This window comes from Ovis canadensis, chromosome 2 (assembly GCF_042477335.2).
Source record: "Ovis canadensis isolate MfBH-ARS-UI-01 breed Bighorn chromosome 2, ARS-UI_OviCan_v2, whole genome shotgun sequence".
Lineage (NCBI taxonomy): Eukaryota > Metazoa > Chordata > Mammalia > Artiodactyla > Bovidae > Ovis > Ovis canadensis.
This window is the reverse complement of record NC_091246.1, coordinates 136,511,165-136,538,072: the sequence shown is the minus strand read 5'-3', so window position 1 is coordinate 136,538,072 and position 26,908 is coordinate 136,511,165. Positions and strand designations below refer to the sequence as shown.

Genomic DNA, 26,908 nt, shown 5'->3' with positions numbered 1-26,908 from the left:
ATATGGATAGAATCGGTAGAGAGAGGGACAGATGACAAGAGGAGGAAAGAAGAGGAAAAGAGGGGGTTTCCTGATGATTGCAACATAATATACCAGATACACATGATAAAAACCTGGGTGAAAAAAGAATAAATATGACATGGAAAACTTACTAAGAATAGTCCATCCTGCAGATGAGATTATGACATTTATTCCTTTTCAACGAAATTCAAAAAAGTTAAAGGTGATTTTAAAAACCATATATTTTGATTTTTACTGAGCAAAAACACTCAAGCTGTCACATTCACTAATTGGTATACTACCTATGGCACTAACATTTTTTCACATTGGTAGTTGACCCAGAAGTTAAAGAATATCGGCTTAGCTTCAACAAACTTGGAACAAGAGGTTGCGTGCTAAAAAAGTGATTTCACTTATCAAGCATGAAACTGGTTTTCGAGGTAAAGTGAAAAGTGAAAGTGAAAGTTGCTCAGTCCTGTCTGACTCTTTGCAACCCCAAGGACTAAACAGTCCACGGAATTCTCCAGGCCAGAATACTAGAGTGGGTAGCTGTTCCTTTCTCCAGGGGATCTTTCCAACCCAGGGAATGAACCCAGGTCTCCCGCATTGCAGCTGGATTCTTTACCAGCTCAGCCACCAGGGAGGCCCAAGTTTCTTCTTCTTCTTTTTTTTTTCTTAAAGCCCTGATGTCCTGTTTTTTTCACAGTGCCAATATCCAGATTTGCATATGTGGGGCAAATCCCCGCTGCTTCTGTCCATCTTCCTGTGGGTCAGGAATGCCTGACTCTGGCCCCTCTTTACCTGGGCTATTCTCAGTGTTGGATTTGCAACCTCCAGGATTGAGGAACTGTCCTCCCCTGAGACAAAGAGCAGGGTTGCTTACTGTTTGCTACAAAACAGCTAGTTCCCCAAGTTTAGGATTCTCCCCTGCAGTGATGCCCTCATTCAGAGGGCCCCATCTGCATTGTCTCTGGAGGAGAAATTGGGATTTGGGGAACTGGTGTGACCTCTGACACGCTGGTTACTGCTTTGGCTTTGAGTAGCAAAGTCTTTCAAAACTGATTCAGAAGTCATGAGTCTCCTGTGAGCATCCATGAACTGCGGCAAGTAAACATGTTAGCTAGAAAGTTGTGTAAAAAGCCTCAGACACCTCCTGGCTGTTGGCAGCATGGCTTCATTAAGGATGTAGACAACCGCAATCAAAAAACCCCGGCACACTCAAGGCACAATGAAGTGAATTTTCAGAAGGAAAGCTCAATGCCTCAGAGATAAATTGATGATATAAAATGAAGATATAACTTTAATAGTGAAAACAAAACTTCCAGACTAGAAAAAAATATTTTAAGGGATTTAAAAATTATAATAATGTCTTAAATCCAGTGCTTTATTTTAACCAGGGTTATTTATGAGTGCCATGCCCAAAACACGGTAAAGTAGTAAGAATTTTATAAAATTTGGAGGCTCTACAATATAAATCAGAAAGAAAAATATCATTTACAAGTCTCGAGAAGAGTTTCTTTCTTTAATTTAAATGGATTTGCTCACTATATTATTTCATCTTAGAAGCCGGGGCCTAGCACGTGCCTATGTTCAGTGGTGTCCGAATCTTTGTGACCCTATAGCCAGGCTCCTCTGTCCAGGGATTTTCCAAGCAAGAACACCGGAGTGGGTTGCTGTTTCCTAGTCCAGGGTATCTTCCCAACCCAGGGATCGAACCCACGTCTCTTTTGCCTCCTGGATTGGCAGGTGGATTATTTGTTACTATGCCGCCTGGGAAGCTCATGCATTATTTAACCATTTATTGCTTATTAATAACATGGTAAATAATTCATTTCAAGAATCATGATTGAAACATCCACTTTCTAAATTTTAGGTTCTATTTTTGCTGAGGTAAAAGTTTCCATCATCTTTCAAACTGAATCCTTAGATTTGGAGTTGGAGATTATTTTCCTGATGCTTTGAAAAGGGAGAATGAATTCTACACGTGTCTAAGTACCACTTGGCTATAGAGAATTCTATAGTATGGATAAACTTAGTATGGATAAGGCCCGATTGAACTAATTATAACTTGAATGGTGTGGCATTCAAATGATGAAATGGGATCTAGAAGTCAAGTCTTTGGGGTTAAGAAATACGATTTGTTAGGATTTGACCTGAATTACTGTATAAGCTGGAGAAAGTAACCACTCTATTCTTCAATTATTTAAAAATTACTATTGCAAAAGATATCATTCCTTCTTATTTAAGATCCAGGAATAAGGTAAGATGAAAAATTTTCTCTGTCGAGTTACCAGATAATGAGAGCAGAGAAAGCAAGGGTAAGAGAGTGAGAATGAGACAGAGAAGCTCTACTTTCTGCAGGACTATAAAGTATTGGGCTTGTGCTGAAACTTCGTTTCATTGTAGCCCAATGTTCTATAATTCTTTTCCTTAGAAACAGCATTAATTAACTGGCGGATGACCAACTCATTTTGTAGAATGAGAGTATAATTTGTAGAATAAGAAATTTTAAAATCTCTTATTCAAAAATAGGACTGTTGAAAAGAAATTAAACCAGCACTTATCATTTACTTAGCTCAACAGCTCCAGAAAATGTCTGTTTCTTCTCTTAAAGAAATCCAAAGCAACAAATAATTTGACAAATATTTCTTTAACATGTTGTCCCTACCATAATCCTAGCGCCTCTGTTTTGGAACTTTACTATGCATGCTTTCCATGTTTCTTACTAGTAAAAAAACTTGAAGTAACAGTTTTCATATCTACCAGGACATAGTATTCAGATTGTTGATGTCATGCCCTTAAATCACAATATATCTAGCTTTTGGGGGTTCCCCATTCATTTCCTGTCATATTGACCAGTTTTAAAAACAACAGTGAAATTTAAGGTATTAATTCTAATAAGGCAATTTGAAGGTGTATGTTCAATTGAGAAAGGCAGACAATTTTTCAAAAAATATTGCCATCCTCAGATACTCAAGTGACATGAGGACATGAACATTACCACTCAGAGCCACCAGCTACAACCAATTTTAAAAGACTCAAACAAGAGAAACAGTATTTCTTTCACTCAAAAAGGCCTGGAAAGAATCTAAGACAATATTTTCCTTTGGCTGATTTACAAAGGAACAGAGGATACATTAGGACTTTGGGATTAACATATACATGCTATTATATATAAAACAGATAACCAAGAAGGACCTACTGTAAAGCATAGGTAATTATACTCAGTATTTTTTAATAACCTCTAAGGGAAAAGAATCTGAAAAAAAAGATATATATGTATATATAACTGAATCACTTTGCCATACAACTGAAAGAAGCACAGCACTGTAAATCAACTATACTCCAATCTAAGACAAACCAAGGCAGGGCAGTCAAGCAGAACTCTATGACTACATGCCAAAAGCCTGCAATATTTGTGTATCATTCCTAAGAAATGAAGGAGGATTTTAAAACTGGGAAGACTTTTTTGTTAAAAGTTTCAGGGTTTTATTTTTTTACCCTTGATATATTTTATAATTCCCTTCCTCCAGGAGAAACACTGCCATGTTGGCACACAGGTGTCCACTTCAAACAGACCAATGAAAGCGCGAAGATTAAATTCCCCCTGATCTTTTTAAGTGACTCTTTACATGTCAAAGCACAGAGACTCTTAGTTTTCATCACGGAGGGGAATATACTTTCAAAGCTCCTTTTTTGCTGCTGTCAACTCTGAAACTCTATGTGGACCCAAGGCTTCTGTGATGTGCGCCAGCCTGCTGACGCAACAGGCCTCATACTGGTTTGCTCTGATGACCTAAAATGACCAACTTCACCTCACACTTACCTTGTTTGCGCTGTTAAAAAACTCATTTGCCTTTCTTAACCAGCTTTTCCTTTCCTCCATGAGCTGACCAAACTCCTCTTGAAGCTGATTCAGTTTCTGGTTAGAGAGCTGCAGGTGTTCGCTCTGCACATGCTCCTTGGAAAGGAGAAGCTCCAGCGCCTCACTCTTCAGCGTCTCGATCACAGCATTCCATTCCTGCAAGAGAGCACTCTTCAGTTGCTTTCACACATAAAATAAACGGCAACCTTGGGTAAGGCCCAGAGGACAGCGGGATGTGTTGAATGTATAAGACACTTGTCGTTATTTTCAGATCCTAAAGCAGTAAATGCTACATTCTAGGTTTGAGTGCCATGACATGGTAGGTTAAAAAGAGACACAGAAAAGAAGCTAATAAAAAAGAGGGTTGATAGTAGAAAGGGGCAGGTCAACTGAGATGTGTGAGTGATTGAGGGTCTGCTGCTGCTGCTGCTAAGTCACGTCAGTCGTGTCCGACTCTGCGACCGCATAGACGGCAGCCCACCAGGCTCCCATGTCCCTGGGATTCTCCAGGCAGGAACACTGGAGTGGGTTGCCATTTCCTTTTCCAATGCATGAAAGTGAAAAGTGAAAGTGAAGTCGCTCAGGCATGTCCAACTCTTAGCGACCCCATGGACTGCAGCCTACCAGGCTCCTCCGCCCATGGGATTTTTCAGGCGAGAGTACTGGACTGGGGTGCCATCGCCTTCTCCGTGATGGAGGGTCTAGTTGTGCTGAATTCAGGTCACCTGCCATTTCCCTTAACACTATCTGAAATTATACCCCAAATATGGTCATTTTTTGGTATACCAGCATTGTTCAATCTCTAACTCATTTTTACCTTTTATTCACTTAAGTAGTTTAAGGACCTCTCTCTCCCACAATTCAGTCTCCTTGACAATGTAGGCAAATATGCACAAGAAAGGAAGGGAAATCTCATAATTTATAGCTATTGTTTGTGCATCTGCCTACACTTAGAACTGAAATCAAGATCGGTTCTTTTCCACAAAGTTAATAGCTGTTATTGTGCAGTACTGTCTCCTTCTCGACCCTGGCTTCACCTCTCAGTGTTTCATGATCAATGATTTATAAACATTTCAAAAAGTGAAAAGAGGCAGTTTTCTACTTTCTACTGCGTGAGGGTGAAAAACACTAAAGGTTAAAACAGTAAACAGAGAAGAAAGAAAATAAAGAGTTGAAGTACACCAAAATATTAACATTCAATCTATTAGAAGGGAAATTCAAATTTCTTGCAAAAGAACTGAAGCCATATCTAGTTTCGTAGAATAATGCTTCTCTCCAACATAGGAGTCTCGTCAGTGAATTTTCTGGTACCATGTCGGCTGAGACTGAGCTGTAAGCATAGGCTGTTTGCTAAGGCATCAAAAATTAGCACTGAATTTTATAAACTACAGTCTGACTCTAGCCTGGCTAGCTCCACAGTGCAAAATGTCCTGTTAATAAATTACACTTGTTATATTATATTGTATAAAACATAATTTCAGTGCAATTTTCCATTATTATTTTCATTCATTTCATGTGACAGCTAAATACTGTGTACCTGGGACCATGCTAGGAATATAAAGAAAGATTAAAATGTAGTTCTTTCCTTTAACAATACATAAACTGCTGTTTTATGTAATTTTACATACACTTACATTATTAAATGTACACTGGTTCTACAAACACACAAATATACATACACAAAATTGTAGTATTTCAAGTCACAGTTGGTAGAAATTGAAAATAGAAATTGTGCATATTATTTTATGGACTCCATATAACCTTTTCTTATAACGATGCAAGAGAAAAATATTTTGATCAATGAATGCAAGAATAAATACTGCAAATTAACAGAATGGCAATTTTTTGACTAACAATTATAAGCTATGGTTTGTAATAATAAGCCTCACAAACTTAGGTTACATGCTATTATTTTCCTAGTATTTAAACAGGCTCAAAGGAATATGTTATTCAAGGTTATGTATCCAATAAGTGGCAGAACTAGGACTATTCATAGGTCTGCATACAATGCTACATTCCAGGGAACTGAGAGTAAGGAGACTTCAGAATCTCCAAATTTCTCAGTGAGTACAAAAGGACCACTTGTAGGCATGAAGATGGGCTACATGAGTTCTCAAAACTTCTTCTTTTAAGAGCTATTTGTCCCCACTTAAGGACTGCTAATATGTGCCATGACATTATTTTGTAAAGCACTGTAAATATCCCTACCACTTAAAAACAATTATCTTAACCTTATTGGGAAAAGCAAATATTCCTAAAGCAGTTACCATGATTTCTGAACACATAATAGGCACTCACTAAATATTAGTCCCACTTTTCTGCACATCAATTTTACCATGGTTCATTAATGCCCTAAAATTTTTCATTATTTATGGGAATTCCTGTTTCCTAGTTCCAAAATAACAATAGTAGAGGCTTTCTCCAAATGTTATTGGTCAGTGTTGTGTATTGGTCAATAACATGAGGTAAACAAAATAAAGCAGGTTTCTTTACCGTAACACTTCTCGGTACTTTTACAATGTTAACTTGCATTGCCCATCAACAGGAAATTGGATTAAAGATTTACTGAGCATAGCCCTGCCCATCAGAACAAGACCCAGGTTCCCCCTCAGTCAGTCTCTCCCATCAGGAAGCTTCCATAAGCCTCTTATCCTTCTCCATCAGAGGGCAACCAAAATGAGAACCACAATCACAGAAAACTAACCAATCTGATCACATGACCACAGCCTTGTCTAACTCAATGAAACTATGAGCCATGCCATGTAGGGCCACGCAAGATGGATGGGCCATGGTGGAGAGTTCTAACAAAACGTGGTCGACTGGAGAAGGGAATGGCTAACCACTTCAGTAGTCTTGCCTTGAGAACCCCATGAACAATAATGAAGAGGCAAAAAGATAGGACACTGAAAGATGAACTCCCCAGGTCGGTAGGTACCCAATATGCTACTGGAGATCAGTGGAGAAATAACTTCAAACAGAAGGTAGAGACAGAGTCAAAGCAAAGACAAAACCCAGCTGTGGATAGGACTGGTGATGGAAGTAAAATCCAATGCTGTAAAGGGCAATATTGCATAGGAACTTGGAATGTTAGGTCCATGAATCAAGGCAAATTGGAAATGGTCAAAGAGGAGATGGCAAGAGTGAACACCGACATTTTAGGAATCAGCAAACTAAAATGGACTGCAGTGGGTGAATTTAACTCAGATGATCATTATATCTACTACTGTGGGCAAGAATCCCTTACAAGAAATGGAGTAGCCATCACAGTTAACAAAAGAGTCTGAAATGCAGTACTTGGATGCAGTCTCAAAGACAACAAAATGATCTCTGTTCGTTTCTAAGGCAAACTCTTCACTATCACAATAATCCAAGTCTATGCCCTGACCAGTAATGATGAAGAAGCTGAAGTTGAATGGTTCTATGAAGACCTACAAGACCTTCTAGAACTAACACCCACAAAAGATGTCCTTTTCATATAGGGGACTGGAATGCAAAGTAGGAATTCAAGAAACACTTGGAGTAACAGGCAAATTTGGCTTTGGAGTACAGAATGAAGCAGGGCAAAGGCTAATAGAGTTTTGCCAAGAGAACGCACTGGTCATAGCAAACACTCTCTTCTACTGACACAAGAAAAGACTCTACACACGGACATCACCAGATGGTCAACACAGAAATCAGATTAATTATATTCTTTGCAGGCAAAGAGGGAGAAGCTCTATACAGTCAGTAAAAACAAGACCGGGAGCTGACTGTGGCTCAGATCATGAATTCCTTATTTCAAATTTAGACTTGAATTGAAGAAAGTAGGGAAAACCACTAGACCATTCAGGTATGACCTAAATCAAATCCCTTACAATTATACAGTAAGGGTTAGTCACTCAGTCTTGCCCAACTCTTTGCGACCCCATGGACTTCAGCCCTCCAGGCTCCTCTGTCCTTGGGATTTTCCAGGCAAGAATGCTGAAGTGTGTTGCCATTTCCTTCTCCAGGGGATCTTCCTAACCCAGGGATCAAACCCAGGTCTCCTGCACTGCAGGCAGATTCTTTGTCAACTGAACTACAAGGGAAGTGATTATACAGTGGAAGTGACAAATAGATACAAGGAATTAGATCTGATAGGCAGTGCCTGGAGAGCTATGGACAGAGGTTTGTGACATTCTTCAGGAGACAGGGATCAAGACCATCCCCAAGAGAAAGAAATGCAAAATAGCAAAATGGCTGTCTGAGGAGGCCTTACAAATAGCTGTGAAAAGAAGAGAAGTAAAAAGCAAAGGAGAAAAGGAAAGATATACCCATTTGAATTTAGAGTTTCAAAGAATAGCAAGGAGAGAGAAAAAAAGCCTTCCTCAGTGATCAATGCAAAGAAATAGAGGAAAACAACAGAATGGGAAAGACTAGAGATCTCTTCAAGAAAATTAGGGATACCAAGGGAACATTTCATGCAAAGATTGGCTCGATAAAGGACCAAAATGGTATGGACCTAAAGAAGCAGAAGATAATAAGTGGCAAGAATACACAGAAGAACTATACAAAAAAGATCTTCATGACCCAGATAATCATGATGGTGTGATCACTCACCTAGAGCCAAACATTCTAGAATGTGAAGTCAAGTGGGCCTTAGAAAGCATCACTACAAATAAAGATAGTGGAGGTGATGAAATTCCAGTTTAGCTATTTCAAATCCTAAAAGATGATGCTGTGAAAGTGCTGTACTCAATATGCTAGCAAATTTGGAAAACTCAGCAGTGGCCACAAGACTGGAAAAGGTCAGTTTTCATTCCAATCCCAAAGAAAGGCAAGCCAAAGAATGCTCAAACTACCACACAATTGCACTCATCTCACACGCTAGCAAAGTAATGCTCAAAATTCTCCAATCCAGGCTTCAACATGTGAACCATGAACTTTCAGATGTTCAAGCTGGATTTAGAAAAGGCAGAGGAACCAGAGATCAAATTGCCAACATCTGTTAGATTATCAAAAAAGCAAGAGAGTTCCAGAAAAACATCTACTTCTGCTTTATTGACTATGCCAAAGTCTTTGATTGTGTGGATCACAACAAACTGTGGAAAATTCTTAGAGATGTGGGATACTAGATGATCTGACCTGCCTCCTGAGAAATCTGTATGCAGGTCAGGAAGCAACAGTTAGAACTGGACATGGAACAACAGACTGGCTCCAAATTAGGAAAGAAGTACATCAAGGCTGTATATTGTCACCCTGCTTAAGTAACTTATCACTTTTCACTTTCATGCATTGGAGAAGGAAATGGCAGCAGCAGCAGCAGCAGCAGGAGCAGGGTACATCATGAAAAATCCTGGACTGGAAGAAGCATAAGCTGGAGTCAAGATTTCCGGGAGAAATATCAATCACCTCAGATGACACCACCCTTATGGCAGAAAGTGAAGAAGAACTAAAGAGCCTTTAGATGAAAGTGAAAGAGAAAAGTGTAAAGTTGGCTTAAAATTCAACATTCAGAAAACTAAGATCATGGCATCTGGTTCCATCACTTCATGGCAAATAGACAGGGAAACAATGGAAACAGTGACAGACTTTATTTTTGGGGGCTCCAAAATCACTGCAGATGTTGACTGCAGCTATGAAATTTAAAGATGTTTGCTCCTTAGAAGAAAAGTTATGACTAAATTAGAGAGTATATTAAAAAACAGAGACATTACTTTTCCACAAAGGCCCATCTAGTCAAAGCCATGGTTTTTCCAGTAGTCATGTATGGATGTGAAAGTTGGGCCATAGAGAAATCTGAGCACTGAAAAATTGATGCTTTTGAACTGTAGTGTTGGAGAAGACTCTTGAGAGTCCCTTGGATGGCAAGGAGATCCAACCAGTCCATCTTAGAGGAAATCAGTCCTGAATATTCATTGGAAGGACTGATGCTGAAGCTCCAATACTTTGGCCACCTGATGTAAAGAACTGACTTACTGGAAAAGACCCTGATGCTGGGAAGGATTTTGGGTGGGAGAAGAAGGGGATGACAGAGGATGAGATGGTTGGATGGTATCACTGACTCAATGGACACGAGTCTGAGTATGCTCTGGGAGTTGGTGATGGACAGGGTGATGTTGTTGGTGTACTACAATCCATGGGGTTGCAAACACTCGGACACGACTGAGCAATTGAACTGAACTGAACATGCATTGAAGGTCCTAGAGTAAAATGTGGTGTGAAACACTTTCAGTGGTCGATGCTCCAGTTGGAACAATGTTGAGAAACACTGTAGTTGTGGCTGAAAGCAGATGAACCAGCTTTGGGTTCACTTGCTTCCATAAATCTTTGTTTCCTTTTTTTTGTTTTGTCCTAATTCCTCCTGCTACTAAATAATCCCATTTCCTATCTTTGGACCCATTCTTTCATTTTCTGTATGTTAAGATCTATGGGACATTCATCCTCAATGAACTCAAGTAAGAAATTCTTAATATATGAAGACATAATTCTTTCAAAAAATTGTCATTGACCAAAATCTTCTGTTCTCATTACAGAAGGAGCACTTAATGAATATGGAGAAGCTGATGGAGGCACAGAGAACAAGAGGGAAGGAAAGTGGAGAGGAGGTTAGGATATGGAGAGATAGGTTATATCCATTACATGCTCAGCCTGGGGTTGCTATCTTAACTGTCTGCAAGAGAGTAGGCTTGATTCTTCTGGCTCTATGCTAATACTGTGCTAAATGCTTTACATGCTGTATCTGTGTAATCTCTGCCATACCCCAACAAGGTAGAAACTGTTATTACCACCATTTTACAGATGGAGTTACTGAGGCTCAGAAGGATTAAGAACTTGCCCGAGGTCAACACAAGTAAGTGAAAGAAAGTCGCTCAGTCATGTCTGACTTTTTATGACTCCATGGACTATATAGTCCTTGGAATTCTTCAGGCCAGAATACTGGAGTGGGTAGGCTTTCCCTTCTCCAGGGGATCTTCCCAACCCAGGAATTGAACCCAGGTCTCCTGCATTGCAGGCGGACTGTTCACCAGCTGAGCCACAAGGGAAGCCCAGTAAACAAAAGAGAGAGGACTTAAATTCAGCTAGCTTGACTCTAGAATCTTCTTTCTCAATCAGTAACCAGGCTTTAGCTCTGCAGAGAGGTGACAAACAGTGCTTTTGACACTACAAAAAGATTAAATACATTGACATAGAATTTCAGAGATGAAACCTCCATAAGGTCTGGATAAGGCCTTGAAACTGATAACAGCCCTTATATGACCCGGGGATCTTCTGATTTGCAATCAGAAGGCTTATTATTTCTCAATAAATAAATATATAACTGAGAATTTACAGTTAAACTCAAGCTATATTTTGCTTAGCAACTGAACCAAAATAATAAAGCTCTTCTCTATGAATAAGAAGAGAAATACCTGTTCTCTTAACAGAGTTCATAAACCTGCCTTTGGTATAAATTTTGCAAACAACATTAAAGAGAGACTTCTGGAGCAGAGCCAAGTCTTTGCAAACCCACTTTAACTTTGTGCCTCATAATGTGTGGCTCTGACCTTCTAAGGAAACGGTAAAGGACCATTTTGTGCCTTCTATCTTTTCTTATTCTCTGTCCCCAGTCTTCTTAATTACCTTTTCACATGAACCCTATAGCAGTAAATGAAGCCAGGTTCACTCAATATTTCTATTCAATCTTCTCAGAAAATTGGTTCTGTTTTCTTTGGGAAATCTATAGGCAGTTTCTTATGTACTTCCATACCATTCTGATAATGTATTTCCCCAGCCATTTTTCTTTCTTTTTTTTTTTTTTTCAAGACAAAACTTTCCTTAGTCATCTGAATCCATCACACTACTTTAAAACATAGTTATCCCTGTTTGTTTAGGCTGGAGGAGCCCAGTGGAGAATACTGTTGTCTGTTTTCTCTAAGCCAGTGCTGCCTGCCTGACAAGTGTTAAACTTCTGACTGGGTTTCAGTCACTTTGCAATAAAATATTTCTAGGACTTGTCCCCATCAGCAGAAAGTCAAAGCCTGCCATTTCCTTGGCTTTTCAGTTTGACAGATGGACGTGCATATCTGTGTGGCACTGTGTGTTCCTGGGTTCAGGGTGTCTCCACAGGTCACTCCATTATTTTCCTTTTTCACTCACAGTAGTAACCCTTTTAAACTGTACCTTTCAGTATTCCATTTGCTGAGGAAATTGAGCCTCTCCTGGATCTCTTGATTGAAAGGGTACTTTTAAGAGGATTAGTGCTGATAGACAAGAAAGCAAAAATGATTTCTTCTCCCCCCCTCTTTTAACAGTCCCAGGTTAGCTTTTCACATAAAATTATGGATTTGTATAAAAACTATCCAGCCAATTTTAAAAGTAAAATATTAGCCACTCCAATGGAATAGAAACAATATACTCACAATATGTTTAGTAAGCTATTATTCACATGAAAGCTTCCCTGATGAAGTGGATGGGGTGAGTTTAAATGACCCAACACCAAGTGGTAAATTATTTTCATAAATTTGGCTTCAGAATGTAACTTTTGAGTGGGAGAAGAGGGACAAGAAACAACAGGGAGCATATCTGTAAACGACTAAGAAACTATCAGTTGGGGAGACGACTGGAACACATCACACACGTCTGGCAGAAGCATGTGTCCAGCTCATGCGTAGCTCCCGCGGCAGGGGCACCTCGGAGGACATCTCATTAGACACAGCTCATTTCTCATTCAGTCTCTAAGTCTACAGTCCCATTTGGTTCAGCGTCGACTGACATCAAATCACAGAATTTTACATGATTGCATTAACAGATGGTACAAACAAAATAAACCTGGCGATTTTAATCAGAGAATATTTGAAAGTCTGTTTTGAGCAGGAAATTTTTTCAGAAGAAACGTTTATGTTTTTGGACAGTGGCAGTGAGCCCTTGAAAAGCTGTAAGTCTCTGATCGTGCTGAGCTGGATTGCAAACAGGGTCACAGTTTCTTCTCATGCCCCTTTCCTGGGCATCTGTAGCTGGCCTATTGGATGAGTACCGAGTTCAGTGTCCACAGACCATGTGAACTCTGCCCTCACTGTGGTACATTTCAGCAAAGACACAGACAGATTGCAAACAGGGGAAAGCTGTGATTTTGTGTATCACCTAGAGATAAAAAGAAGTACGGTGTTTCACCTCCCAGCCGTAAGGCAGAAATCATAGCTATTGATTCAAGGAGAGACTGCAGGTAAGAGAGGAGAAATGAAAATACACTTTTTATTCCAAACTTTGGAAGTGGTCTCCAGCAGAGCATTTTGCTTTCCTGAGCCTTACTTCCCTGCTGTGCAAAAAACAGCCGCCACCATTTCATACATGTTTGTGCTTCTCTAGTGAATCATCTATAAATTCAATGAATTCAATGGTGAATTGGCTGTACTTCAAATTCCTGGATTTCAGGTCTTATTAAATGTTGGGTTTTTAGCTTAATTTTCCATAATTACCTTACCAGGATTAGGACTGACAGTCTACAGCAGAAATGGCAGACGTCATCAAAGTCATCTTTGAATAATAGTTCCTGCTTTCTTTTTGCTCAGTCCATTCAAATATTTCAAAAGATGCAAAGGAAAAACAACAAAACAAAAACACTGCTTGGAAGTTTCTTGTTTCCTTTATTCTGTTCAGTGCTTGGCCACCAAGTGGAGCCTGTGGTTCAGCTACACAGATCAGGGTGCTTGTTGCTAAGACTGAAGCAAAAGGATGTGCGGCAGAATGAATTTTCTTAAATAAAATAAAATCAAAACAAATTACACTCATAAGCAAAATCTTCAAAATAACATTTGGAGCAGAAAGACATTTATTTCTTCTTCCTTGGTTCAACACAGTTTTTAGATAAAAATTTAATTACACGGGAAGTCGGGAAGAAATTGTCCCAAGATTTGTGTTGTCTGAGAATCATTATTTTTTCTTTAGTGTCTTGTCCTTGTTTTTCTTAGAGTTTTGTTCCTCTTAATCACATTTTCTTCAAGTTGATTAAGTAAGGAGCAGAGCTAGATTGGGGAGTATTGATATTTCCATTTTTAAAATCAAAATTAATAAAGTCTAGCTGGCCAAATTGTTTTCATCTAACACAATTTGCCTACAATCAGAGTGTACCACTGGCCGATGAGGTGATCTCAGTTTATATTAATGTCTTCAAAAGACTTACTTTTTAATTTTCTAGGGAATCTGTTGGAGATATCTTCAGGATCTCAACATACAATTCAACTACGGGGAGAATTATTAGGTTTTGATGTTCGCTTCTTATGAAGATATTCCTAAATCAGATGGATTAAGTTGGGAAGGGGGAATCCATACATTTTACCCACAAGGAACATCACATATAGATTAGAAAGAACAATGGCTCTTAGTTGCTATGAACAAGATCAATGTAAGAAAACCAATTGCATTCCTATACAGCAACAATAGACAATTATCTTTTCTAATAAAGACTCCATTTATAAAAGCAATAAAAATTACGAGGCAGTCATTTGTTCAAATATGTATTTTCAGGCCTATTGTATGGCAAGAATTCTTCTAAATATTTCATCCAGGACAGTGGATTAAGTAGTGGGGTAAGAGGGGAGCTCCAATGTTTGTGGCGGTGGCGGTGTAACATGTGTTTTATTTTGTCTATAACCAAACAACTTGATAAATCGTGCCTTTCTAGTTAGTCTGAAGATGATCACACTGTGGAATAAAGTCACATAGAGCAGGTTAGGGGACTGACAGGTGCTACGAAGAGCGGGAGTTGTGTGCAGTGTTAAATACGGTGGTCAGGGTAGGCCTTTTCAAGTAGTGAGATTGAGCAAAGACAGGCAGGAAGTGAGGGGATGAGCCTGGAGAGTCTCTGGAGAAACAGTTTTCCAGGTGGAGGGCACAGCTGGAGACTTTCAGGTGTGAGTCTTCCTGCTGGGTTGGAGAAACAGCAAGGAGGCAGGGTGATAGAGCTGAGCACCCCACGGAGAAAGCAGGAAGAGAAGCTCGGTGGGTGCTGAGTAGGGGGATCCACAGGCAGGGGCTTGTAAACACTGAAATCTTTTATTCTGAGAAAAGTTGAAGCTGTTGGAAGGCTTGGTGCTTAGGATCTGATTTAATTAAAAAATGAAATTAAAGCACAGGGCTGTCATTTGAGAATACTTTGTGGGTGGAGGGGTGCAAGGAGGCATGCACAGTGATTCCTGAGGAAGCTACTACAATTAGCCAGGCAAAGAGGGAGATGGGTCATTCCCCAGGACTACAGTGGAGACCATGAGAAATGATAGGCTATTCTAGATCTGCTGGGATGACATGACCCAGGTGATTTCCTGTGAGTGAGAGGAAGAAACAAAACTCTTTTGACCTGAGTGACTGAAAGGACTGAATTGCCCTTAACTGCAATGTACAAAGCTAGACAGAAGACATTTTTGAGTGTGAAGAAGAAAAATTCAGTTTGTGAATTTAGATATCTAATCACATATAGATTAGAAAGAACAATTCAGTTTGTGAATTTTTTCCTTGCCTCTCTGGAAAGAATGTGCTTAAGCTCCTGAAGTCAGTACTTACCACTGACCTTTAGACACACATGTACACACGTGCGCATGGATATACACTCACACAAACTCACATTCCATTAGCAAATACTCTCACAGATTTCTCCCGAATATATCCTAAGCCTTTTAGACCAGAACAGTCTATTCAAAAGGAGTATGAAAAAACAGAGATATCAAGTTGCCTATAAGCAAAATAAGATCCCAAACCTAAAAAAGGAACAAGAAGCTAAATACCCAGAAGCTTCGAATACATTTTTAAATGTGCAGATGTGTGGGTAACATACACAACCAGTGTTTCTTCTTGTTCTCGGAATGCAGAAGCAAAATGAGTGCAAAAATCAGCTACCATAAAGGTTAAGCGATGCCGTACCTCAACCCCAGACAGCAGAAACGGCACAAAGAAGGTGCGAAACCCTTGACGAATACAACCTATTCGGTTTTCAAGAGTACTGCATAGTGACAGATGGCAAACAATAGGACTTTTTGCGATCAAACAATGTTCATACCAATATAATTTCCCTTTTACTGTTTCCGTTTACTTTGCAGATAATTCATCCAGGGTGAGAGGTGCCTAACCCTTTCTGGTTATTCCCTAAAAGTCCCCTTGTGAGTTTTTCCTCTAAGTCTTTCTCAGTCTGGGTTCCCAGTTACTTACTGAACATGGTGGTTTAACTGCTAAGTCGTGTCCAACTCTTGCGACCCCATGGACTGTGGCCCACCAGGCTCCTCTGAGCATGGGATTATCCAGACAAGAATACTGGAGTGGATTGCCATTTCCCTCTCCAGAGGAATCCTCCTGACCCAGGAATCGAACCCTGGTCTCCTGCATTACAGGCAGACTCTTCACCAAGTGAGCTATGAGGAAGCCCAAATGTCATGACAGGCACTGAACACACGGACGCATGAACACATGGGGGAATGAGTGAATGGATTAATGAATGAAGGCAATTTAGTTTTGGAACAAATAGAACTTTCTTTTCCCAGAACCTTGTTTACCCCCCAGAGGTATTGGATGTAAACTGTGAATATTTTATGGAATTATAAGCAGGCTCTGAGAAAAACTCAAATCCAAAAGGATTATTTATTTTGTTATTAGACACATGTTCTCATATTATTCATATAAGGATAAAAAAAAACTTTAAGTCTCTTTATCACTTAGATGTGGAGTCTAAAAACATCACACTCATAGAAATAGAGTAGAAAAGTGATCACCAGGGGCTGGGGAGGAGGAAATAAGGAGACAATGGAAGACAAACTTCCATCTATAAGATGAATAAGTTCTGAGACTCTAATCTAAAATATGGTGACTACAGTTAACACTGTACTACACAACTGAAAGTTGCTAAGAGTACATTAAACTATATAATTAAAATTTATATACACACAACGATAAATATCTGAGGTGATGGATGTGTTAATTAACTAGATGGGGGAATCCTTTCACAATGTTACGTTCGTATAAGAAATCATTATGATAAACACTATAAATATTTTACAATTTTGTGTCAGTTATACCTCAATAAAACTGAGTTCCACAGGAACTTCTAAGAAGAAGACTGGAGTTGAAAAAAGGCATAAGAGTTGGAGATCTTTTAAAAGGTCCAGAGATAATTAAGATAAAACCTATATTATCAATGTGGGACTGGATAACTTCATACAAGCAAAATATGAAATACAAAAAGAGCCAAATTTTAAGCATTATATGTAAAGAGAGAGTGGAAGAAGAGATGGCATTGAAAAAGGTTTAGAAGGAGCCCCCAGACAGATGGGAGAACCAGAGAAGGTGGTGTTTCAGGCACCAAGGGCACAGAGTGCTTCAAGCCATCTGTTACTTGAGAAAGAACAGCTTTTCCTAATGCATGTAAAGGATTAATGGGTGGGGAGGTCAAGGGAAGCAGAAGATGAAGCAGTTGTATTCATTTTCTAGGGTTCATGTAACAGAGTACAGTTGACCTTTGAGCAGGATGGGTTTGAACTTCAAGGATCTGCTTATATACAGATTTTTCTTTCAGTACACATATTACTATGTTTATGATCTGTGGTTGCTTGACTCTGTGGACGTAGTATTGGGTGAGATTCTCTCTGATTGAGAGAATCGGGCATCCACAGATTTTGGTATCTGCAGGGGTATTTTGGAAGAACCAGTCCTCCATGGATACTAAAGGACATGTGTACAAAAAACTCAGTGAATGAACAACAGAAACTTATCCTTTCACAGTTCTGGAGGTTCAGTTCAGTTCAGTTCAGTTGCTCAGTCGTGTCTGACTCTTTGCGACCCCATGAACCGCCGCACACAAGGCCTCCCTGTCCATCACCAACTAGCAGAGTCCACCCAAACCCATGTCCATTGAGTCAGTGATGCCATGCAGCTATCTCATCCTCTGTCATCTCCTTTTCCTCCTGCCTTCAATCTTTCCCAGCATCAGGGTCTTTTCAAATGAGTCAGCTCGTCGCATCAGGTGGCCAAAGTATTGGAGTTTCAGCTTCAACATCAGTCCTTCCAATGAACATCCAGGACTGATTTCCTTTTGGATGGACTGGTTGGATCTCCTTGCAGTCCAAGGGACTCTCAAGTGTCTTCTCGAACACCACAGTTCAAAAGCATCAATTCTTCGGTGCTCAGCTTTCTTTATAGTCCAACTCTCACATCCATACATGACCACTGGAAAAAACATAGCCCTCACCAGACGGACCTTTGTTAGAAGTCTGAAATCAAGGTGTCAACAGTATTGGTTCCTTCTCAGGGCTGTGAGCATATAATCTGTTTCAGGCATCTCTCTTGGCCATGTAGATGGCTATCTTCTCCTTTTGTCCTTTCATATCATCTTCTATCTATGTCTGCCTCTGTGTTCAAATTTCCCCTTTTGATAAATCATATTGAATTAGGGCCCACTCTAATAATCTCATCTTAACCAATTACATAGGCAATAACTCTATTTCCAAATGAAATCACACTCTGAGAGAGCAGGGGTTAGGACTTCAATGTGTAAATGTTGGTGGACCTGATGCAACCTATCAGAATAGTCACAAAAAGGTGGAATGGTGTCACAAAGGTTGAGCAGCAATGCTTGTTTTATATTTTGTGAGAGACTAAAATGTAATTGAGAGAAGAGAAGGGGTGACTAAATATGAGGTATTAAGAATAAAGAGATATACAAAATTAAGAGGTGAGAAAGGTGGGTTAGAAGAATGGATAAAGGCTTAAATTTGGAAAAGAGAGGAATGAGAAATAAATTTGGAGAAGAGAAGTGGAATAAGAGACAAAAAGAACAGGGAAGAAAAGAGTCAAGAGGTTTCACTTTGTATGACTAAGTGACTGTGAAGTTAGGTAAAGGCTGGATGAGAATTTTAAGAGACTGAAAGATTCAAACCGGTTGTTATGGGGACAAAGCAGGGAATTAACAGCCAATAAAGTGCTTTCGTGGTGGCTCAGATGGTAAAGAAACCGCCTGCAATGCGGGAGACCTGGGATTGATCCCTGGGTCAGGAAGATCCCCTGGAGAAGGGAATGGCTACCCACTCCAGTATGCTTGCCTGGAAAATTCCATGGACAGAGGAGCCTGGCAGATTACAGTCCAGCAGGTATCAAAGAGTCAAACACGACTGAGTGACTAACTTTCACTTTCCCACTTCCAAAGAAGAGAATTTATAAAGCTGAGTGATAATAGATCATTTACTTTTTAAATAGATCTAATCCAGAAAAAGTGTAGTAACTGTTTCATCTTCTTTGAGAAGCAGAAAGATGGGTAATTCTTCTTTGAGAAGAAGAGAAAATGGGTGACTGAATTTACTTACAAATAGCCTTTTTCCATGCTGAATAGTATAGAGAGGGAAGCAAAAAAAAAAAAAAAATGGTGAAAGGGAAGCAGAGCAGGATGAGAGCACTTTGCTGCTGCTGCTGCTGCTGCTTAGTCGCTTCAGTCGTGTCCGGACTCTGTGCGACCCCACAGACGGCAGCCCACCAGGCTCCCCCGTCCCTGCAACTCTCCAGGCAAGAACACTGGAGTGGGTTGCCATTTCCCTCTCCAATGCATGAAAGTGAAAAGTGAAAGTGAAGTCACTCAGTCGTGTCCGACTCTTAGCGACCCCATGGACCGCAGTCTACCAGGCTCCTCCATCCATGGGATTTTCCAGGCAAGAGTACTGGAGTGGGGTGCCACTGCCTTCTCTGGAGAGCACTTTGGGCAATGCCATAAAAACAAGTGTGGCCACAGGAGTGGAAAGTTGAAGTGAAAGCCTTTGGAGTAAAAGAATGTCACAGAAATCTAAGGTCACTGAACTGAATGTCACCAAATGGATGCTAAATTAGCACAGAAAGATTATACTGATTTAAGGTGTGACTGTATTAAGACATGCTTCCCTGATAGCTCCAGTAGTAAAGAATCTGCCTGCCAATGCAGGAGACGCAGGTTCAATCCCTGGGTAAGAAGACCCCCTGGAGAAGGAAATGGTAACCCAATCCAGCATTCTTGCCTGGGAAATCCCATGGACAGAGGAGCCAGGTGGGCTTATAGTCCATGTGGTTGCAAAAGAGTCAGACACGACTGAGCAACTAAACAACAACATATTAAGACATAATAACATGGCTCTTCAGGCATCCACCTCAAATAGACTTAACTGCACTGTTATTACCATGATAGTAATATTACCTTGAGTTAGAATAGTAACTTTATGAAGCCATGCTTTACGGAAATTTTTATTTAAGGGCTGACAAAAGACAAGAAGGAGGAGGACAAGGAGAAGGAGGAGAAGAAAAAGAAAAAAAAAGAACATATAGGAAGAATATTTATAAAAGTCATAACCCCCCAAAAAAATTTCTAAGCATTTAAACTTAATGAGCTGGTAAAGATTTCATAAGAAGGTGACAGCCGGTAGGTTTCAACCTAGTGATCATAGAGTACAATATTCTGTATTTGCTTTCTTAATTCATCCCCTTAGATGGGCATAAACATTTCTGAGAAACTTTCTCAGTTAAATTTCCCTTGGAAATGAAAGTACACAGTTCACTGAGCTTTAAATTAACCCATAAGTTAAGGAAGGCTCAAGTACAGTTACAAAGTGAAAAATCCCATCATTTTATAGATTTTCCCAATGCTTGCAGGCAAATTCAATACTATTTATACATATTTTGCCTGCTAGTAATTAAATTGTTTCTAATTTATGTTCTGTGAAAAATGACATCTGCTTTTAATTGGGAAGTTCATTAAAAAATCAGACAAGTAAAACAAATTATTCACTAAAATGAAGACAGAGGAATTGAAATGCACTAATGCAGGTGTCTCTACTGTTTGAAGATTCAGTTAATTTCTGCCTTGAGACCTTTCAGATTCAGACTCCATTTTATTTTTAAAATTAGATGAAACATTATAAAAGTAACAAACACTTTTTCATTTTGTAGACTTTCCTTATAATCATCAGAGATGATGTCAGCTGATTAACTGCAGCAATATATTTTAGGTGGTTATACCATTTCTTTTGCATACCTTCAGTAAAAGAATTTGGGGATGTAATAGAAGTTCAAATAGAAGAATAGTCAGCTTCTTTATTGAGGTTAATAAATGCCAAAGTGAGAAGAAAACAGCTAACAATGATTGTGAAATACTTTGAAACTATTTGGACAACCTGGGAACTATAAATATATGAACTCTAGATATTTCTACACACTTCCTGAACAACCTAAGAGACCTACAAGTAGCTCCTTTTGTACAAAATAGTTTAGGAAAGTGCTATTTCTGGGGAAAGATTTCTATTTTTAAAAAGGAACAATCAAATTTTAAATATTTCTCTTTTGATCTTCAACTACCTGAGTAATAAATGCCAGCAACAAAAATAAATCAACTTTTAAGCTCAGAAATCATGTCCACACCTAAAGAAACACAAAGATTTATTGAGACTTACATCTTTTAAGTTCTTACAATGTCCCAATGTCCCAATATTTCAGCTCCATCGCTGAAACTCCCTTTCATTCTACCGCAGTTGTCTCCTTCAACATGTTTGTCACCCAAAGGGTGGTACAGAGATCGATAGCATCAATATTACCTTGAGATTTGTTAGAAATGCAGATGCTCAAGTCTCAGGGCAGATCTCACAAATGACAATATGCATTTTAACATCCCTGGGTAATTTATGAATACACTTTAGTTTTAGTTTTAGCTCTGGTCTAAAATACAGTGAAAGGAAGTCTTTTTACCATTAGATAGATGGACAAGAGACAAATGATCATGGAAGGGGAAATTAACAGATTATAAGACCTTATATATAGAAAATTTTTAAGGGTTCTAAGAAAAACTATTAGAGCTATTAAATTAATTCAGCAGAGTTTCAGGGTACAATATTAACACACAAAATTCACTGTCCCTCTATACACTATAAATGAATAATATGAAAAGGAAATGAAGAAAAACTTTTATTTGCAATAGGATCGAAAAGAATAAAACACTTGAGAAAAAATTTAAGGGGATGCAAGATCCATATGCTGAAAATGATTAGAAAAAAAAAAAAACACTACTGAAAAAGTTAAGAAGACCTAAATAAGTGGAAAGGTATCCTGTGGTCATAGATTAGAAAACCTAATGTTGTTAAAAAGACAATACTCTCAAAGTCATCTACAAATTCCTATTAGAATTGAAATGGCCTCTTTATTAAGAATGGCAAAGTAGATTCTAATGTGTAGAACAGCAAGAGACCCCTGAATAACCATAACAATCTTCGAAAAGAACAATGTTAGAGAACTCAGTTTCAAATCTTACTACAAAAACTACGGTAATCAAAACAGCGTGGCATTGGCACAAGGGCAGACATATAGATCAATGAAATAGAAGTGAGAATTCAGAAATAAACCTATGCATTTGTTGCCAGTTAGTCTCACCCCACTCTAGTACTCTTGCCTGGAAAATCCCATGGATGGAGGAGCCTGGTAGGCTACAGACAATGGGGTCGCTAAGAGTCAAGCACGACTGAACGACTTCACTTTCGCTTTTCACTTTCATGCATTGGAGAAGGAGATGGCAATCCGCTCCAGTGTTCTTGCCTGGAGAATCCCAGAGACAGAGGAGCCTAGTGGGCTGCTGTCTATGGGGTTGCACAGAGTCAGACACGACTGAGGCGACTTAGCAGCAGCAGTCTCAATAAAGGTGCCAAGACTATTCAATGGGGAAAGAATAGTCTCTTCAACAAGTTGTGTTGGAATAATGATATCTGCATGTAAAGAATGGCCCTTTCTCTACATCATACATATAAATCAGCTCAAAATGGAGCGAAACCTAAATGTAAGTGCTAAAGCCACAAAATTATTAGAAAAAAACACAGGAGTAAATCTTCATGACCTTGGATCTTTCAATAGTTTCATAGCTTTGACATCAAAAGCAAAAGCAAGAAAATTAAAAATAGATAAACAGGACTTTCTCAAAATTAAAAACTTTTGCTCATCAAAGCACACTGCAGGTAAAGGGGATGAATAAACATTTCTTCAAAGAAGATATTAAAATGGTCATGAAAAGATCTTCAACATCACAAATTTTTGGCTATTTGTTGTTTAGTCACTAAGTCATGTCCAACTCTTTTGCAACCCCATGGACTGTAACCTGCCCAGCTCCTCTGTCCATGGGATTTCCCAGGTAAGAATACTGGAGTGGGTTGCCATTCCCTTCTCCAGGGGATCTTCCCAACCCAGGGATCGAACCCATGTCTCCTGCATTATCAGGCAATTCTTTACCACTGAACCACATATTAGTTATAGGGAAATACAAATAAAAATACTGCAATTGGATAGGACTTCACATACACACACCAGGATGTCTAGGGAAAACATTTTTTTAACATAAGAACAAGATCATAAAGTAAGTTTTGGCAAGGATGCGAAGTTAAAACCACTGTACATGTTTTCCCACTGATGGTGGGAACAAAAAATGGTGCAGCTGCTATGCAAAATAGTATAGTGATTCCTCAACAAATTAAATGTAGTATGTTTATACAGTAGAATATTATTCCATCATAAAAAGTAATAATGTATCAATACAGGCTACAATATGGATGGACCTTGAAAACATACTAACAAAGAAATCAGACACAAAAGGCTATTTGTATGATTCCAGAATAAGTAAGTCCATGGAAAGTTGATTAATGATCATCAGGGGCAGAGGGAGAGAGGAATAAGCTGTTTAATGGCTATGGTGTTCCTTTTTAGGGCCATAGAAATATTCTGTAGCTAGAAAATGGGACAGTAACACAACACTGTGACTTTATGAAATGGCACTAAAGGTAAAATTTTATATTTATTTTACCATCTTTTTATTTATTCAGTTCAGTTCAGTCGCTCAGTCGTGTCCGACTCTTTGCGACCCCATGAATCGCAGCACGCCAGGCCTCCCTGTTCATCACCATTTCCCGGAGTTCACTCAGACTCATGTCCATCAAGTCCATTATGCCATCCAGCAATCTCATCCTCGGTCATCCCCTTTTCCTCCTGCACCCAGTCCATCCCTGCATCAGAGTTTTTTCCAATGAGTCAACTCTTCTCATGAGGTGGCCAAAGTAATGGAGTTTCAGCTTCAGCATCATTCCCTCCAAAGAAATCCCAGGGTTTACCTCCTTCGGAATGGATCGGTTGGATCTCCTTGCAGTCCAAGGGACTCTCAAGAGTCTTCTCCAACACTACAGTTCAAAAGCATCAATTCTTCGGCGCTCTGCCTTCTTCACAGTTCAACTCTCACATCCACACATGACCACTGGAAAAACCATAGCCTTGACTAGACGGACCTTAGTCAGCAAAGTAATGTCTCTGCTTTTCAATATGCTATCTAGGTTGGTCATAACTTTTCTTCCAAGAAGTAAGCATCTTTTAATTTCATGGCTGCAGTCACCATCTGCAGTGATTTTGGAGCCCCAAAAAATAAAGTCTGACACTGTTTCCACTGTTTCCCCATCTATTTCCCATGAAGTGACGGGACTGGATGCCATGATCTTCGTTATCCGAATGTTGAGCTTTATGCCAACTTTTTCACTCTCCTCTTTCACTTTCATCAAGAGGCTTTTTAGCTCCTCTTCACTTTCTGCCATAAGGGTGCTGTCATCTGCATATCTGAGGTTATTGATATTTCTCCTGGCAATCTTGATTCCAGCTTGTGTTTCTTCCAGTCCAGCGTTTCTCATGATGTACTCTGCATGGAAGTTAAATAAGCAGGGTGACAATATACAGCCTTGACATACTCCTTTTCCTATTTGGAACCAGTCTGTTGTTCCATGTCCAGTTCTAACTGTTGCTTCCTGACCTGCATACAGATTTCTTAAGAGGCAGGTCAGGTGGTCTGGTATTCCCATCTCTGGAAGAATTTTCCACAGTTTCTTGTGATCCACACAGTCAAAGGCTTTGGCATAGTCAATAAAGCAGAAATAGATGTTTTTCTGGAACTCTCTTGCATTTTCCATGATCCAGTGGATGTTGGCAATTTGATCTCAGGTTCCTCTGCCTTTTCTAAAACCAGCTTGAACATCAGGGAGTTCACGGTACATGTATTGCTGAAGCCTGGCTTGGAGAATTTTGAGCATTACTTTACTAGCATGTGAGATGAGTACAATTGTGCAGTAGTTTGAGCATTCTTTGGCATTGCCTTTCTTTGGGATTGGAATGAAAACTGACCTTTTCCAGTCCTGTGGCCACTGCTGAGTTTTCCAAATTTGCTGGCATATTGAGTGCAGCACTTTCACAGCATCATCTTTCAGGATTTGAAATAGCTCAACTGGAATTCCATCACCTTCTCTAGCTTTGTTCATAGTGATGCTTTCTAAGGCCCACTTGACTTCACATTCCACAATGTCTGGCTCTAGCTAAGTCATCACACCATCGTGACTATCTGGGTCATGAAGATCTTTTCTGTACAGTTCTTCTGTGTATTCTTGCCACTTCTTCTTAATATCCTCTGCTTCTCTTAGGTCCATACCATTTCTGTCCTTTATCGAGCCCATCTTTGCATGACATGTTCCCTTGGTATCTCTAATTTTCTTGAAGAGATCTCTAGTCTTTCACATTCTGTTGTTTTCCTCTATTTCTTTGCATTGATCGCTGAAGTTGCTATTCTTTGGAACTCTGAATTCAGATGCTTATATCTTTCCTTTTCTCCTTTGCTTTTCACGTCTCTTCTTTTCACAGCTATTTGTAAGGCCTCCCCAGACAGCCATTTTGCTTTTTTGCATTTCTTTTCCATGGGGATGGTCTTGATCCCTCTCTCCTGCACAATGTCACAAACCTCCATCCATAGTTCATCAGGCACTCTGTCTATCAGATCTAAGCCCTTAAATCTATTTCTCACTTTCACTGTATAATCATAAGGGATTTGATTTAGGTCATACCTGAATGGTCTGGCGGTTTCCCCTACTTTCTTCGATTTAAGTCTTAATTTGATAATATGGAGTTCATGATCTGAGCCACAGTCAGCTCCTGGTCTTGTTTTTGTTGACTGTATAGAGCTTCTCTCTTTGGCTGCATAGAATATAATCAATCTGATTTCAGTGTTGGCCATCTGGTGATGTCCATGTGTAGAGTCTTCTCCTGTGTTGTTGGAAGAGGGTGTTTGCTCTGAGCAATGCATTTTCTTGGCAAAACTCTATTAGTCTTTGCCCTGCTTCATTTCACATTCCAAGGCCTAATTTACCTGTTATCCCAGGTGTTTCTTGACTTCCTACTTTTGCATTCCAGTCCCCTATAATGAAAAGGACATCTTTTTTGGGTGTTAGTTCTAAAAGGTATTAAGGCTCTATTATATTGTGTTTGTGTGAGGCAGGTCAGGAAGCAACAGTTAGAACTGGACATGGAACAACAGACTGGTTCCAAATAGGAAAAGGAGTATGTCAAGGCTGTATATTGTCACCCTGCTTATTTAACTTATATGCAGAGTACATCATGAGAAACGCTGGGCTGGAAGAAGCACAAGCTGGACTCAAGATTGCCGGGAGAAATATCAATAACCTCAGATATGCAGATGACAGCACCCTTATGGCAGAAAGTGAAGAGGAACTAAAAAGACTCTTGATGAAAGTGAAAGAGGAGAGTGAAAAGTTGGCTGAAAGCTCAACACTCAGGAAACGAAGATCATAGCATCCAGTCCCATCACTTCATGGGAAATAGATGGGGAAACAGTGGAAACAGTATCACACTTTATTTTTTGGGGCTCCAAAATCACTGCAGATGGTGACTACAGCCATGAAATTAAAAGACACTTACTCCTTGGAAGAAAAGGTATGACCAACCTAGATAGCATATTCAAAAGCAGAGAGATTACTTTGCAAACAAAGGTCCATCTAGTCAAGGCTATGGTTTTCCCAGTGGTCATGTACGATGTGAGAGTTGGACTGTGGAGAAAGCTGAGCGCCGAAGAATTGATGCTTTTGAACTGTGGTGTTGGAGAAGACTCTTGAGAGTCCCTTGGACTGCAAGGAGATCCAGCCAGTCCATTCTGAAGGAGATCAGCCCTGGGATTTCTTTGGAGGGAATGATGCTGAAGCTGAAACTCCATTACTTTGGCCACCTCATGACAAGAGTTGACTCATTGGAAAAGACTTTGAT

The 26,908-nt window shown here is 39.5% G+C and overlaps 1 protein-coding gene across 7 annotated transcripts in view; it reads right to left on the bottom strand.

Annotated features, from left to right (window-relative positions):
* Positions 1-26,908, bottom strand: part of CCDC141 (coiled-coil domain containing 141) — a 248,238-nt gene that overhangs the window by 100,978 nt on the left and 120,352 nt on the right. For all 7 annotated transcript variants that reach the window (XM_069577068.1, XM_069577070.1, XM_069577075.1 and 4 more), the window contains one exon: positions 3,827-4,021. In XM_069577068.1, coding sequence (XP_069433169.1) covers positions 3,827-4,021 — 195 coding nt within the window. The remainder of the gene's footprint in view (positions 1-3,826; positions 4,022-26,908) is intronic.